Raw genomic sequence first — 12,500 nt, 5'->3', positions numbered from 1 at the left:
ACGTCAAAACAGATACAAAATAATCATACTGATGATGACAGCAGCAGTGGTATTAGTAACCAGAAAATGTCTTAAGATTAATGCAATTTAACAGAACCTTTAAGTTACAAAATAATTAAAACTTTTACGGCATACACTACAGACCCCCAATAAAATTGATTATTTAACGAATCTACAAATAAGACAAATTCTTCTACGGATCCACTGCAAAGCCAATAACCTTATCCATTCCCAGTGTATATATATACATATATATATATATATATATATATATATATATATATATATATATATATATATATATATATATATATATATATATATATATATATATATATATATATATATATATATATATATATATATATATATATATATATATATATATATATATATATATATATATATATATTAGAGACGCAATTACTTCATGGCTGTAACAGCAAATTATTTAAACAGAACAAAACAAATAAATACACAAGGGAACACAATGTCACTGTTGCAAATAGTGACTGCACGGATATTCAATATTTAAAATATTTGACAATTACTGACAGTTTCGTCTAAATACGAATTATCAGGAATTTTACCAAAAGAGAACACATGATTATAAGGCTTTGAAAAAAAACAAAAAAAAAACAAAAAAAAAAAGCAGGAACTAAATATTAATAGAACTTCAGAAGTTCAAGCGAAGATGCAATGCATTACTGCCCTAATATTATTCAACTTGTATTTTAATGTTTTCCTTACATTTTTATTTATCTAATAATTTAATATATATATTTTTTTTTCTGTGTTTTCCATTACCTTCTGTTACTTCTTTGTAATGAACACCACAATATTCTTTGGAAGCTTGAATTTCAGGTCAATGGCTCCTTTGGTGGGCTTGTTCCATACGAATAGGGTTCATCTTCTGAATAATAATTAATAATAATAATAATAACAATAATAACAATAACAATAATAATAATAATAATAATAATAATAATAATAATAATAATAATAATAATAATAATAATAATAATAATAATAATAATACTCATAGTAGCAGAGTCTTGAAATGGAGAAACAAATCCTCAGTTATGTATGGGTGCTTATATTCAAAAATAAATCTCTAGAGAGAGTCTTGAAAGGGGGAATCGTACAGATTCCCAAAGCTCTCTGTAAAGATTAATTTTCAAATACATGTACCCATACATAACTGTGGTTTCTCCAATAATAATAATAATAATAATAATAATAATAATAATAATAATAATAATAATAATAATAATAATAATAATAATAATAATAATAATGCAAATCTTCTTCACAATCCCGTGAATATGTTTATAAAATCCAAAATCCACATTTATGTAAAGTGCTGTATTTACAAATAAAATGAATTCCAGGAGCTTTCGAGAGCCTGCTCAGCTCCCTTCTTCAGCTAGAAGGAGCTGAGCAGGCTCTCGAAAGCTCCTGAATTCATTTTATTTGTAAATACAGCACTTTACATAATAATAATAATAATAATAATAATAATAATAATAATAATAATAATAATAATAATAATAATAATAATAAGGAGTCCCTCTTTTAAGGAAGTGTTATTAAAACCAATTGCTGTTTCAACGACATTTAGCTTGTAGAGAGTCTTCTAACTGCGACTGCAGTTTGCTGCGCCTTTGGAAATGGAATATATGGTTTAGGCAAAAGGCCAAGCACTGGGACCTATGAGGTCACCCAGCGCTGGAAAGGAAATTGGGAGGTAGGTAGGTCTGAAAGGTGTAACAGGAGGAAAACCTCAAAGCAGTTGCACTATGAATCAACTGTTAGGAGAGGGTGGATGGCAAGATGGAAGAAAGTGAATATGAACGGAGGTAGAGTAAAAGGAATGAAAGGGGTTGTAGCTAGGGGCACCTTACCTGTGTGTCGAAGAACGGCCATGACGGAAGTCGTGGCATCGTCGGTGCCCAGTATGTGGAGGTTCTCGTCGTGTGGCACCGTGACGGCGTATTCCCTCTGGCGGAGGTAGAGGAGGCCCCTGGGGCCCACGTCCTCCGTGAGCATGGTGGTGAGGGCGTGGGAGGTCTCCTTCAGGCGAGGCCACTGGGTGTAGATGCCCGTCGTGGAGGAAGGGACCTCCTTCACCAACTGCTCGTTCACTATCAACACCATTTTGATTCTGGGGGGAGTCTGTTCTCGTCAGTCTGCGTTTGTGGGAGATTCGCTGGAAGAGAAATGAAATTGGAAGTGAGCCACTTTCATAGGCACTGCAATAATCATTCTTAAGTAATCAGACGAAGAAATGAAAGACCAGTGTTTTAGTAAACAAATATATATCAGTTCTTGTCATGATAACAGGAAAATCAGTGGTTACACACACAAAACTTACAAACAGTTGCAATGGACTGGAACTGATTTCATGATGGCCGTTTAATCTGTGGAATTATCCTATAACTGAATAATATAAATGCAAACATCTCTAACAAACATATATCAGGTACAAGACCGCAACAGAATTATAAACACGGATATTTTTTATCCCAAACTGCATTCCAAAAAAACGACATCAACTGCAAAAATTGTACATTCACTGGAAAAGGACCTGGAGAGAGAGAGAGAGAGAGAGAGAGAGAGAGAGAGAGATATTCCTCCCGTCAGAATATGCAATGTCATAGAGCATCTAAAAAAAAAACTTTCTCTCCTGTTGACGGAGCAATTCCACTCCATTCGTCGTATTGTGTTATCAATTTCCCCTACCCACCCACCCCCCGGCCCCCGTGAAGCCACCACCCAACTTCCCCTTCCACGACTGGCCCCAAAAGACACGGTACATCAGCAAGACGTCGTTCCTCAGAAGGGGGCATCGGGGCAGGAGATGAAGGGGTGCAAGAGAGAGAGAGAGAGAGAGAGAGAGAGAGAGAGAGAGTGAGCAGAAAGTGCGCCTGTGATGACTGGCGTTTGTCACTCACTTCGCACACGTCTTGTGACTTACTCCCCTCTGCCAAGAACGGCCCAAGGGAAATAAGAGCTTCAATATTTCATTGTTTTTTTCCTGTCTGACGGAACTCCAGGAAAAGAGGGGATAAAATACTGTCAGTTTTAGGCTACGTCGAGAGAGAGAGAGAGAGAGAGAGAGAGAGAGAGAGAGAGAGAGAGAGAGAGGAAGCTTCTTACTATAAGTCGTACAAATGATTTTATGATATAATAGATAGACAATTTGATAAAAACACGCAAAAAGATACAAAGTGAAAGAATCGTTCTGAAACTGCAGTAACTTGGGTATTAGTGTTTCGCGAACCCAGTAGGTGGCATATCTCAATTCCGAAAATTTTGCAGGTACTGCAGTTTTCCATTTTAGGGCAGTGTGGCTTTCCAGATGATGCAAAGCTAACAGAAATTATCCATGAACGAAGTAGATACGAAGAGTTCACGTTGACAGGATTTTGTTAAGTGACTCTGCAATATAAAAAAAGTGGAGTTGTACAGGGGGATGTTCATTTCATCTTTGCTGTTACCATTAACATAGGTTTCATAATAAAACAAGTAAATATGCGCCGAAGTTTCTTCGGCGTAATCGAGTTTTCCGTACAGCCGCTACAGAGTATAATCAAGACCATCGAAAATAGATCTATTATTTGGCCATAATCGTGCTTCTGGTAACGATATAGGTTAGGGCACCACCGGGTTTTCGATCTATTTTTCGGTGGTCTCGGTATAATGCTGTAGGAGCCGCGACCCGTGAAACTTTAATCACGGCCCGGTGGTGCCCTAACCTATATCGTTACCAGAAGCACGATTATGGCCAAATTTAACCTTAAATAAAATAAAAACTATGACGCTAGAGGGCTGCAATTTGGTATGTTTGATGACTGGAGGGTGGATGATCAACATAGCAATTTGCAGCCCTCTAGCCTCAGTAGTTTTTAAGATTTGAGGACGGCCAGAAAAAGTGCGGTCGGACAGACAAAGCCGGCACAATAGTTTTCTTTTCAGAAAACTAAAAAGTGGTCAGAGATGGAAGAAAAGGTTTAGATTAGAGTAAGAATAGAAGCAACGGTCGTAGAATTGCAGAATAAGCTATTTTAATCAGGAAAGCACAACAAGACTTACAAAGCTTCTATAAGAAAATGCAGTTATCTAGTAAGATGAGATGCAAAATCAATATAAGAAAAGCAGAAATAATGAGAAGGTATGCATAATGAAATGAAATAACACGAGATAGAGAAAGGACGAAACGATTCTTTCAAATATTTTAGGAACGATGACATCTAGGGCAGGTTAACTTGAGTTTCGATTCAGAGCAAGTTTTAAAAATGCCCGTCAAAAATGGGGAGGCTGAATATGATTTGGAAATCACATCGACTGACATTGCACAAGAAATTCAAGTTAAGTAAAATTTGAATTTCTTGTGCAATGTCAGTCGGTATGATTTCTAAATCACATTTTACCTTCCCATTTTTGATTGGCATTTTTAGTTTTCTGTAAAAGAAAACTGTTGAGATAGCTTTGTCTGTCCGTCCGCACTTATTCTGTCCGCCCTCAGATCTGATAAACTACTGAGGCTAGAGGGCTGCAAATTGGTATGTTGATCATCCACCCTCCAATCATCAAACATACCAAATTGCAGTTCTCTAGCCTCAGTAGTTTTGATTTTACTCAAGGATAAAGTTAGCCAAAATCGTACGTCTAGCAGCGATATAGGTACCAACAACTGAAAGCTGAAGGTTTCATACAGTATCATACGTTGTACAGAAAACTCGACTGCGCCAAAGAAACTTCGGAGCATTTTTTGTTTACTTGTTTGACCTTGCACTGAATCCAAACTCAAGTTATAAATAACATTCCTCTGCAGCATTTCTGTCCAGCGACGATAAACAAGAAAAACAGAATCACGACTGAGAGAAATCTGTGTGGCATCGGAGTTCGTTTTCACGGCAACGTAAAAGCGGGCCAAAGCCATGTTCACGAGCAATTAAATGGTTATCCAAGCCTCCATTCTGTTGGCCGTATCAGCCACGCCTTCGTAAGCCACGCCCACCGTAGTTAAAACTCGAGACTGACCACGCCCATACTTGGGCAGCGGGCGAGAAAATAACCAACCGTGTTGGTACCTAATATATCATTAAACCTGGCTTTGCTATTAGTCTCGAGAGATATATGAAGGACCCTTCTCTCTCTCTCTCTCTCTCTCTCTCTCTCTCTCTCTCTCTCTCTCTCTCTCTCTCTCTCTCTCTCTCTCTCTCAGCATCTTTCCCGTATTCCTGGTATCGTTTTCTTGCATCGAACTGAACTGAATATAGAGTTTAGGCCAAAGGCCAAGCACTGGGACCTATGAGGTCATTCAGCGCTGGAAAGGAAATTAACAGTAAAAGGTTGGAAAGGTGTCACAAGAGGAAAACCTCAAAGCAGTTGCACTATGAAACAACTGTTGTAAGAGGGTGGACAGCAAGATGGAAGAAAGATAATAAGAATGGAGGTACAGTAAAAGGAATGAAAGGGGCTGCAACTAGGGGCCGGAGGGACGCTGCAAAGAACCTTTAGTAATGCCTACAGTGCAACGCGTGGCGAGCACTGACAGCACTAACCCCCTACGGGGTTTTCTAGTATAAGGTTCAATACTACTCAGTTTTTCTAGGAGTTTTGTTTTGGCCTAAACTACAATGTGGATCTTCAATTGTTTAAATGTGGAGCAAAATTCATTTCTGCTTTTTAGTTTTCTGAAAAGAAAACTATTGTGACGGCTTTGTCTGTCCGTCAGCACTTTTTTCAGTCCGCGCTTTTTTTCTGTCCGCCCTCAGATCTTAAAATCTAAAGAGGCTAGAGGGCTGCAAATTGGTATGTTGATCATCCACCCTCCAATCATCAAACATACCAAATTGCAGCCCTCTAGACTCAGTAGTTTTTATTTCATTGAAGGTTAAAAGTAGCCATAATCGTGCACCCGGCAACGACATACTGTGGGTCAGGCCATCACCGGGCCGCGGTTAAAGTTTCATGGACCGCGGCTCATACAGCATTAGACCGAGACCACCGAAAGCTAGATCTATTTTCGGTGGCCTTGATTATGCGCTGTACAGAAAACTCGATGGCATTTTTTACTTATTTCTGACTTCTGAATTCAGGTGCATGGACTTTATTTTCTGTTCCCCTGTAATTAACTATCTATTATCTCTTCTCTTAACTCCATTCATTGCAGGGAAATTTCCCCTTGGAGGAGCCCTCTTGGGTTTATAGTCTGTTGACTGCCTATATTTGGGGTTTCAGCAGAAGATTTCAAGAGGGGGAAGAAGAATGATGCCTTTAAAGTCAGCGCGTAACAAACTCACAGCCATGGAGGGCTCGCATTTTAAAAACTAGCATTTTAAAAACTAGCATTTTAAATACTACCATTTTAAATACTAGCATTTTAAAAACTACCATTTTAAATACTAGCATTTTAAAAACTACCATTTTAAAAACTAGCATTTTAAAAACTAGCATTTTAAACACTACCATTTTAAATACTAGCATTTTAAAAACTACCATTTTAAATACTAGCATTTTAAAAACTAGCATTTTAAATACTAGCATTTTAAAAACTAGCATTTTAAATACTACCATTTTAAAAACTAGCATTTTAAATACTATCATTTTAAAAACTAGCATTTTAAATATTAGAATTTTAAATACTAGCATTTTAAAAACTAGCATTTTAAATACTAGCATTTTAAAAACTAGCATTTTAAATATTAGAATTTTAAAAACTAGCATTTTAAAAATTAGCATTTTAAAAACTAGCAGTAAGTTTCGATCGTTTTGATTTTATTTTAGTAGCAGAGGAACTTTGGCTGGATATCTCCTAGATAGTGACCCAGAAGGCTTTTCGGAGGTCGTTATCTAGGACTAACATTTCTTGGGGGTCATTATCTTCGTGATATTTACAGTCTTTTGTCTATGTTTTTACGGTCATCTCCAACGGGCTTGTACTAAACACGCCGCAAAGGTGGTTACACACCGGGTTAAAACCCTGTGGCTATGTGACTAGCGCGTAGCTTTGGAAATTCGTTTTACTATGCCTATTTTTCTCAGGTCTAGTGGACTTCTAGACTCAAATTCACCTGCGATCAGCTTTCCTTGTTCACAATTCATTTGCAAGTGAAGCAATTCACTGGCGAACACCTGCTGGCATTTCACATTCACTATAGCGAGTCGGTCTAGTTACCTAACAATCCCCCGAATAGGCCCACCTGACTAAATCCTCCAACGGCCATTGAAAGAGCCGGACTCATAACTCCCCCATAGAGTGCACACACGTACACAGACAGACACATACACGCACACACATGAAAAGACGCATCCGTAACATTCATCGCTGCAGCCTCACGCCCGAATAAATCAGAAGGAGCGCACACTAAGGACCGGTTGTCTGACACGGGACTTCGGTCTGGTATGAATGTCGGGAGCCTCTTTGGCCCGGCGCAGCCATTGTCATTCCCTCCATAGATCTGAGGGAATACGCGCGCTCAGGAACGGCGCCTTCCAGTAACAAGCCGCCAGGGAGTAATAGTCACTCTCTCCTCACAGCCTATTCATTACGGAGGGCCGCCCACGCCCACGTTTCAAAAGGAATTGACGCCCCTCATTTCCATCAGGACTCGACGCTCTCCGGGGGCTGTAAAAAGCCACACTTCACGTTAGGTTACGCGCTCTCACGAGCCGCTCTCGGGGAGTACAACGGAGCGAAAGTCTTTCTTTTCAACTTTTTTTTATCAAGAGAGTCATCCTTAGGATACACGACCGCATGCATCCTCATATACGCACACTGCCCTAAAACGGAAAACTGCAGTATCTGCAAAATGTTCGAAATTGAGATAAGCCACCCATTGGGCTCGTGAAACACTAATACACAGGTTACTGCAGTTCAGAATGATTCTTCAGTGATTTATTTACGGGGTCCCATTTGCAGTATCTACAAAATTCTCGAAGTTGAGATGAGCGACCCATTGGGCTCGTGAAACACTAATACACAAGTTACTGCAGTTTCAGAATGATTCTTCAGTTCTTTAATTAGGGGGGTCCCATCTGAAACGAACCCGGGTCCCCTAATCAGAATGAGGTCCTTCTCGTGGTCAGGTCGACAACGGGACCTCGTTCTGATTATGTAGCTATTACAATTACTTACTTTAGGGTGCAGCCAGCTTTGAAGAGACATTTGACTGATACAACACCCAGCAAAGAATAAGTACAGAAAGTGTATCGAATTCTTAAGGATGCCACTAAAATTCACGCTTATTATATTATTCGAGTTATTACGAATTAATTCATGTTACTGTTATTAATTCATTTAATCTAGTAATAAAAATGCGTAGCAATTCCGTAAACCTTCTGCTTATTTATAGAGGAATTACGCACACAGTTATTTACGAACGTACACGGACAGGGTCGAGCTTACATATATAAATACCACGAAGAATTTCATATCTAATATATATATATATATATATATATATATATATATATATATATACATACATACATATATATACATATGTACATAAATACGTGTATGAATGTATGCAAGACGCAGAATAACAGAAGATGAGGATAGAGAATAGAAGGAAAAAAACAGGAAAAATAATCGGGATAAGAAATCGGGGGGGAGGAGGAGGAGGAGGAGGAGGAGGAGGAGGAGGAGGAGGAGGAGGAGGAGGAGGAGGAGGAGGAGGAGGAGGAGGAGGAGGAGATGCCCCCAGCGAGCTTTCTCCTGTCGGCGTTGATATCATCAGGAGGTGAATCCCCCCGGCGTCGCTGGCATGATAGGGGACTTCAGGTTCGGGTAATTGTACAGCAATAGTCGGCGAGAAGAGGAGGGAAGGGGAAGGAGTTGCACAGAGAGAGAGAGAGAGAGAGAGAGAGAGAGAGAGAGAGAGAGAGAGAATGCTGAAATGACACGAAAGAAATATACGAAAAGGCTTCCACTGTCAAATAAAAAGAGATTTTAAAACAAGACCCAGAAAACGAAGCTTAGAAGAAAGCTAGTGATCCCAAGAGAGAGAGAGAGAGAGAGAGAGAGAGAGAAAGTAGTTATGACCGTGATTAACGACCTGAGGTAAGAGAGAGAGAGAGAGAGACAGTAAATAGAGCAACGTAACTGGAGGGGATTTCTTTGCAGAGAACACCAATCGCAGTAGTACCGACTTCCCGTTGTCAGCAGAGACAGGAATCGAGAGTTCCTCCTTCGACAGAACCTGTCACATCCTGGCCAGTAAGGGGGAAACATTCGTAACATGCCAACAATTATAAAAAGGGCGAAACAAATCCACAAATTGCAACTTTATATAAAAAAAATTATACTATTAAGGCAAAAATTTTTTAATAATGTAATCTGTACAATTCACTACGCAAACATAGTGCAAATCATAATTGTAATGTGTTAATATCAAGGCCACAGTAAGAAAAAATTGTATCTTTACCTAAATCAAATGTTGGCTACACCACACTTTACATTACTCTAATACTTAACCTTCTAAACTATTCCCTACAATGGTTAGCTAGCTAACTGCCCACATTTTTTTTCACCCATCTTACCTATCAGTTAAAAGAAAAAAAAATCGACAATTATGCATATGTACATATATTTCAAGAAAGCTTTCTGTACAGTTTTATCTTTAAATATATGTACATGTACATAATTGTGGATTTGTTTCTCCATTTCAAGACTCACTCTATGTTTTTAAATTGCAAAAATGTTAAGACCTTTTGTTGTTAAACCTCATGTACGACGCTTCTCTGATTTCATTCTGCCATTTTACTTCATAAATTGCGAGAGAACTGTGATAACGAGAAAATAAAGCGAAATTAACAGATGATAAATAGGGTACTGTTACGGAAGACCAAATGGGGTGACTAGCGACTGTTTGAAAGACGAAAAGATCAAGGGAAAGAAAGAAAGAACTTAAGACACATAAGAACAGGAGAATATAAAACAAGACTCGGCAAAAGGGGTTGGCGAATTATACAAGTTCTTTATACTAAATCAATCGTTCTTGCAAAGAAAGGAGGAAATATTCGCTTTTGGAAATATTACGATTAAAAACTAGGATTCGATCCAGGATTCAATATCAACAAGTTATAGAAAAGAAAAAATAATAATAATAATAATAAATAAAAGGGTTTTCACTGACAAACGCGCGAGAGAGAGACATTGGCATAGATGCTGAAGTAAAACAAAATAAACAAAAAGATGCCGCGTTCGAATAAAAGGAGATTTTAAAATAATATGAAGAAATGGAAGTTTAGAAACACCGATAAAGAAAGAGAGAGAGAGAGAGAGAGAGAGAGAGAGAGAGAGAGAGAGAGAGAGAGAGAGATGCTGAAATAAGACGAAGTAAACAAAAAAGATGCCGCGTTCGAATAAAAATCAAAAAAATTGAAATGGAAGTTTAGAAACACCGAGAGAGAGAGAGAGAGAGAGAGAGAGAGAGAGAGAGAGAGAGAGAGAGAGAGAGAGAGAGAGAGAGAGGCTGAAATAAGACGAAGTAAACAAAAAGGCTGCCACGTTCAAATAAAAAGATTTTGAAAACAACATAGAGAGAGAGAGAGAGAGAGAGAGAGAGAGATGCTGAAATGAGACGAAAGAAGTAAACGAAAAGGATGCCACATTCAAATAAAAAGAATTTTAAAACAACAGAGAGAGAGAGAGAGAGAGAGAGAGAGAGAGAGAGAGAGAGAGAGAGAGAGAGAGAGAGAGATACCCGGAAACCGAATGTGGCTTCCATCATCGCTGAGGTCACAACTTCCGCCGACAAAAACATGAAGGAGTTATTACTCGAGACATTCCCTTTCTCACGCGTTTATAAGCTTCAGTTCAGCGCTCTTGCGCGTGTGTGCGCCCTCGGGCGATGGAGAGGAGAGGAGGAGGAGGAGGAGGAGGAGAAGAACTCTCTCTCTCCCTCTCTCTCTCTCTCTCTCTCTCTCTGTCTACTCCGTCCTCTGAAAAGTGATGCTGAGAAGAAAGATGTTGTAGAGAAGTTTCCTTTGGAGACGGCAAATGTTCGATTTCTGCTGACGGATACACTTCTCTTGACGGATACATTTCTACTGACGGATACACAAGAACGAGCAATCCGTTTGCTGAAGTCAGCGAAGCCGCTGAGCGAAGTGAGCTGAAGGAAAGAAGGAGAAAGTCGTAACAGCAATAAATCGCTTGATCAGCAGCATCCGAGTCCCTTGAAAAGGCTCCTGGCAGTTCGTAGTTATGAAAAAGTAAAGACCCCTTTTGACACTTCTAGGTTTCTGTAAGAGAAAATTATTGTGCCGGCTTTGTCTGTCCGTCCGCACTTTATTCCGTTCGCACTTTTTCAGTCCGCCCTCATATCTTAAAAACTGCTGAGGCTAGAGGGCTGCAAATTGGTATGTTGATCATCAACCTCCAGTCATCAAACATACCAAATTGCAACCCTCTGGCCTCAGTAGTTTTTATTATTTTATTTAAGGTTAAATCTGGCCACAATCGTGCTTCTGGCAACGATATAGGCTAGGCCACCACAGGGTCTTGGTTAGTTTCATGGGCCGCGGCTCATCCAGCATTATACCGAGGCCACCGAATGAATGAAAGATGAAAGGTATTAAAGGGCCCTTTCATGCTTCTGCTGTATCTTATCAAGCAGAAACCTTAAATTTGCTTGCAAAAGCAACACCCAGATTACAATCCTGTTTATTGGAATATAGAATTTAGGCCAAAGGACTAGCGCTGGGACCTATGAGGTCATTCAGCGCTGAAACGGAAATTGACAGTAAAAAGTCTGAAAGGTGTAACAGGAGTGAAACCTCAAAGCAGTTGCAATATGAATCAATCGTTAGGAGAGGGTGGAAAGTAAGATGGAAGAAAGAGAATATGAAAGGAGGTAGAGTAAAAGGAACGAAAGGGGTTGTAGCTAGGGGCCGAAGGGAAGCTCCGAAGAACCTTAAGTAATGCCTACAGTGCACCGCATGAGGTGCACTGACGGCAGTGCCAACTTACTATTCCTGCTTATTGAGCCGTTTCGGAGGTTTCTCCATTTAACAGAGAGAGAGAGAGAGAGAGAGAGAGAGAGAGAGAGAGAGAGAGAGAGAGAGAGAGAGCACTCCCTCCTCAGAAGTAAATTCATTCCATATTTGGTCATTACTATCAGGCCCCTATGGAATACATTACGAGTGTCCGGTTATCTACCCTCCTCTTCATTTCACTTTGTTGCTTATGCAGGTCTTCGTCTTATTACTTATTCTTGGTCTTTGCAAAGTTATCTCTCTCTCTCTCTCTCTCTCTCTCTCTCTCTCTCTCTCTCTCTCTCTCTCTCTCTCTCTCTCTATATATATATATATATATATATATATATATATATATATATATATATATATATATATATATATATATATATACAGCCTATATATGTGTATATAAATATGTTATATACATATAATATATACATATGCATACATGCCTGCATACACAAACAGTACGTACAAACACACACGCATATATAGTATGTGTATCT

The 12,500-nt window shown here is 39.0% G+C and overlaps 1 protein-coding gene across 2 annotated transcripts in view; it reads right to left on the bottom strand.

The window, feature by feature from the left end:
- The window catches only part of Ntan1 (N-terminal amidohydrolase 1), a 397,928-nt gene that overhangs the window by 169,505 nt on the left and 215,923 nt on the right, over positions 1-12,500 (bottom strand). For both annotated transcript variants that reach the window (XM_067128816.1, XM_067128815.1), the window contains one exon: positions 1,905-2,209. In XM_067128816.1, coding sequence (XP_066984917.1) covers positions 1,905-2,157 — 253 coding nt within the window. In that variant the 5' untranslated portion in view covers positions 2,158-2,209. The remainder of the gene's footprint in view (positions 1-1,904; positions 2,210-12,500) is intronic.

Source organism: Macrobrachium rosenbergii, chromosome 27 (assembly GCF_040412425.1).
Source record: "Macrobrachium rosenbergii isolate ZJJX-2024 chromosome 27, ASM4041242v1, whole genome shotgun sequence".
In the NCBI taxonomy this organism is placed as follows: domain Eukaryota; kingdom Metazoa; phylum Arthropoda; class Malacostraca; order Decapoda; family Palaemonidae; genus Macrobrachium; species Macrobrachium rosenbergii.
This window is presented reverse-complemented; position numbering and strand designations above follow the sequence as displayed.